The 3,420-nt window shown below is 37.7% G+C and overlaps 1 protein-coding gene across 2 annotated transcripts; it reads left to right on the forward strand.

The window, feature by feature from the left end:
• Positions 1-2: 2 nt before the first annotated feature.
• LOC129787745 (vacuolar protein sorting-associated protein 16B) lies at positions 3-3,300 on the forward strand. 2 transcript variants are annotated; one of them, XM_055823499.1, is made up of 4 exons: positions 3-269; positions 333-730; positions 792-1,448; positions 3,152-3,300. In XM_055823499.1, exons 1-4 carry the CDS (start codon positions 104-106, stop codon positions 3,200-3,202), a joined length of 1,272 nt encoding a protein of 423 aa, XP_055679474.1. In that variant the 5' UTR covers positions 3-103; the 3' UTR covers positions 3,203-3,300. The 2 variants fall into 2 exon arrangements, with proteins under 2 accessions (XP_055679474.1, XP_055679482.1); XM_055823507.1 differs by having other exon boundaries at positions 3,155-3,300.
• The last annotated feature ends 120 nt before the right edge of the window (positions 3,301-3,420 follow it).

Raw genomic sequence — 3,420 nt, forward strand, 5'->3', positions numbered from 1 at the left:
ATTACCTTCCTTTTCCACCTTGCCACGTTTCTTCGCAGCTCCTCGAGATTTCTTTTCATTTTTGCACCTCGAGGCGTCCAGACGCGGGCATTGGGTGTGCAGGATGAACGCCCAGGGTGAGGATGAGGATTACTGGAATAAATCCGAGAGTAAGGCGTACAATTTCGACGAGGACGACGTGAGCAACATTTCCGAGGCGAGCTACGAAGATTTCCCCCAAAGTGACTTCCCGCTGAATCTCCTCATCTCTGAGCAGGATCTCCAAATGAGTGAGTAATCCAGCCACCCATGTGGCCATAAAGCTCGCATCTACAGCTGCATCAGTTTCTCAGTTCTCGAGGAACAATCGTGGCATGAGAGCGTGCCTCGGAATTCCCCCGAAGAGGAACTTCGCTTCTTGCGACGGAAATTCCAGGAAGAACGTACTCCCCCGCCGGCGTCTGTGATTGTAGCGCGTCTCCTGATCGGCCGGCAGGTCAACCTGGAGGCGTACAGGAGTCTCGTGCAGAAAACAGAGCTGCTGGATGAGGCAATTGCTTCGGGGAATGGGAACGCCATCCTCCACGTGGTTCTCTTTCTCAATCGCACGCTGAAGCGGAAGATCCTCCATCAGCTGCTGCAGAGTCGCCCCGAAGCTGTGTACCACTACACAAACTACCTCAGTACACGACTACAGATCCCCGAATGCGTGGATTTGTGGACAATGCTGGGGAAGCAGCACGAGGCAGCAGTAAGTCCGGAAGTTTCAAACATTCAGATGGATTTTTGAAAGCAAACTCGTTCCCTTGCAGATGCTTCAGTATCGCCTGGCTGTTACAACATCCAATGTTGATTTGAAGCGAAGGAAGCTGGCAAAGGTACACAGTGATTACTTCCTGCAGCCAGGAGCTTCTGCTTTCCATGCACGCTTCCTCGCAGATCAGCTGAGCCTCCTCGATTGGCAGCTGGGTGAAGATAAATCCCTCCTGGACAAGCCCACCCTCGAATCTCTCTACCACGTGTGCCAGAAGTATAAATGGACAGACAATAAATCCCTCCCGGGGCCAGGGAATCCCTACAATTTCGCCAAACTCTACCAAATAAGTGCCTCACAATTCGAGTGGATTGTCCTTAATGAGAGGGCAAGGAGTAAAGCCTGGAAGGATCTCGATGGGCTCTTTGAGAAGAAAACCTTCATAAAGTCCGCCTTTTGCATTCACATTCCCCTGGACAGGGTGATCCTCCGGCTGCATCAGCTTGAGGCTCCTGTGGCGGTTCTCAATACATTCCTGGGAAAGATTGACGATACTCAGAGAAGACTGACGTTGGCCAGGAAGGTGGGAGCCATGAGGACAGTGATTGACTGCCTTGTGACGCAAAAGGATAAATCAGAGCTCCTGGCAGTGAGGAATAGCCTCCAAGAGGGATCTCCGGAAAGGTTCTACGCTGATAATTGCTTGGAAAATCTGGTGAGTTTTTAATTTTTATTAAAAATTTAATTTTTAACTCTAGAATTGAATCTATTTTGAGGGATAAAAAATTAAAAATAATTTTAAAGAGATTTTTTAAAAATATTTTTAATGTTTAGATGATTTAGTAGATTTAGAGTCGATTCTGATAAAAAAAATCTTTTAAGTTGAAATCTTTTATCTTTTCTTACAATCAGAAAATTATTCCAAGATTTTTTCAAATTTTGGGGTAAATTTTGATAAAAATCTTTTCTTTTTTTTAACAATTCGTGAGTTGAAAGATTTTTGGTATTCTGGGAAAAATCTTAAAAGATTTTGATATTTTGTTACTTTTCCAGAGCTCAAAGATCTATCTGGCTATTTTCTGAAACAATAAATTCTTTAATTATTCTAGTATTCTAGAATTCTATTAAATATTCTATTTAATACATATAAATATTCTAGTAAACGACAATAGAACGATTTAACAACATAAACTGTCAAAATCTTTCAACAACCTTTAACACTTGGAGGATCGAGGATTCTAACCTCAAAATTTTGCCCTTAATTTTCTCTGATAAAGAAAAAGGTTTCTTATAAGTTTTCTTTCGGCGATCTTGAAATAATTGAATTTTTTTTATCTACAGAGTAGAATTTATCACGGAATGTTAAATAGATATTAGCTCTGTGGCGAATGGAAAAAGTCCAATTGGCCACGGTGTCCAGCAAAATCATCCAAGGGTTGAGTTGATAGAAAAGAAAAAGATTTTTATTAGAATCAATCGTATTTTAGAAAAAATAAACGGAGGCTTTACTTTTCCAAAATCGTTTAGAAAGGTTCCTAAAGAATTTTTAAAAAAGTATTTTTCATTTTTTATATCACGATAAAAGAATGAAAACGAACTGTCAAAATCTTACAACAACTTTTAAGTTGTTAGAAAAGAAAAGATTTTTATCAGAATCTATCGTTTTAGAAAAAAAACGGAGGCTTTACTTTTCCAAAAATCTTTTAGAAGGTTCCTAACTGTCAAAATCTTGCAATTTTTCCTTACAATTCTATAAATCTTATATAAAAGATTTTTGACAGAATCGATTTCTTAGAATAAATTTAACCCTGGAGGATTTTGCTGGCCAAAGTGGCCAATTTGACTTTTTTCAATAGCCTAAGAATTAAAATCTGTTTAATATTTCGCGATAAATTTTACATTTATGCTTAGAGAAATTTAATTACTTCAAGTTTGTCGAGAGAAAACTTGGAAAACACTTTCCTTGTGAGAAAAAATTAAGGTCAAAGTTTTGAGGTTAGAATCATCGATCCTCCAAGAAAAAAAAGAAAAGATCAAGAATTTCAAGACTTTTAAAGATTTTTCTTCAAAAGAAAATGAATTTCTAAAATATCTAAATTATATTTTTAAGAAAATAAATATTCAAAAAATTAAAATTCTTTTGTTTTTTCAATTAAATTCTATTCAAAGAAGATTAATATAATAAATTCTTATCAAATACATCCTCAAAATAGATTTAATTTGATTCTCAATCTCAATAATAATGATGAATGTTCATCGATTGAATTTCTCATGAAAATTCCAAGAACGGCCATCTGAATTTCCTCCCCTTTTCGTTAATAGAAGAATGCATAAAAATGTGAATGTTCTTTACCAAATATTCTAACGTCTTTTCTCTTTTTCTCTCCCACCATGCGCGCATATAAACTCCATCCCAAGCAGAGCAGCAAGTGGAAGGCGGAGAGCATAAAAGTGTCCATCAAGAAATGACCCTTGAGGGTCTTGGAGAAAATTGTGATTTCTGCAGATTTATTTATTATTTTTCCTGCTGAATTTTGATGATGAATTACATATTTTTGCAAAACTGACATTAATCTATCGACTCTGCTGTTGTCTCCTCATTGATCACTTATGTGCTTGATTATCCTTGCCAGGAGGGTAAGGCAGGAGTCTTGTTTTCAGGGGATTTAATGACAAAACAATGCGCA

Source organism: Lutzomyia longipalpis, chromosome 1 (genome assembly GCF_024334085.1).
Source record: "Lutzomyia longipalpis isolate SR_M1_2022 chromosome 1, ASM2433408v1".
NCBI lineage: Eukaryota > Metazoa > Arthropoda > Insecta > Diptera > Psychodidae > Lutzomyia > Lutzomyia longipalpis.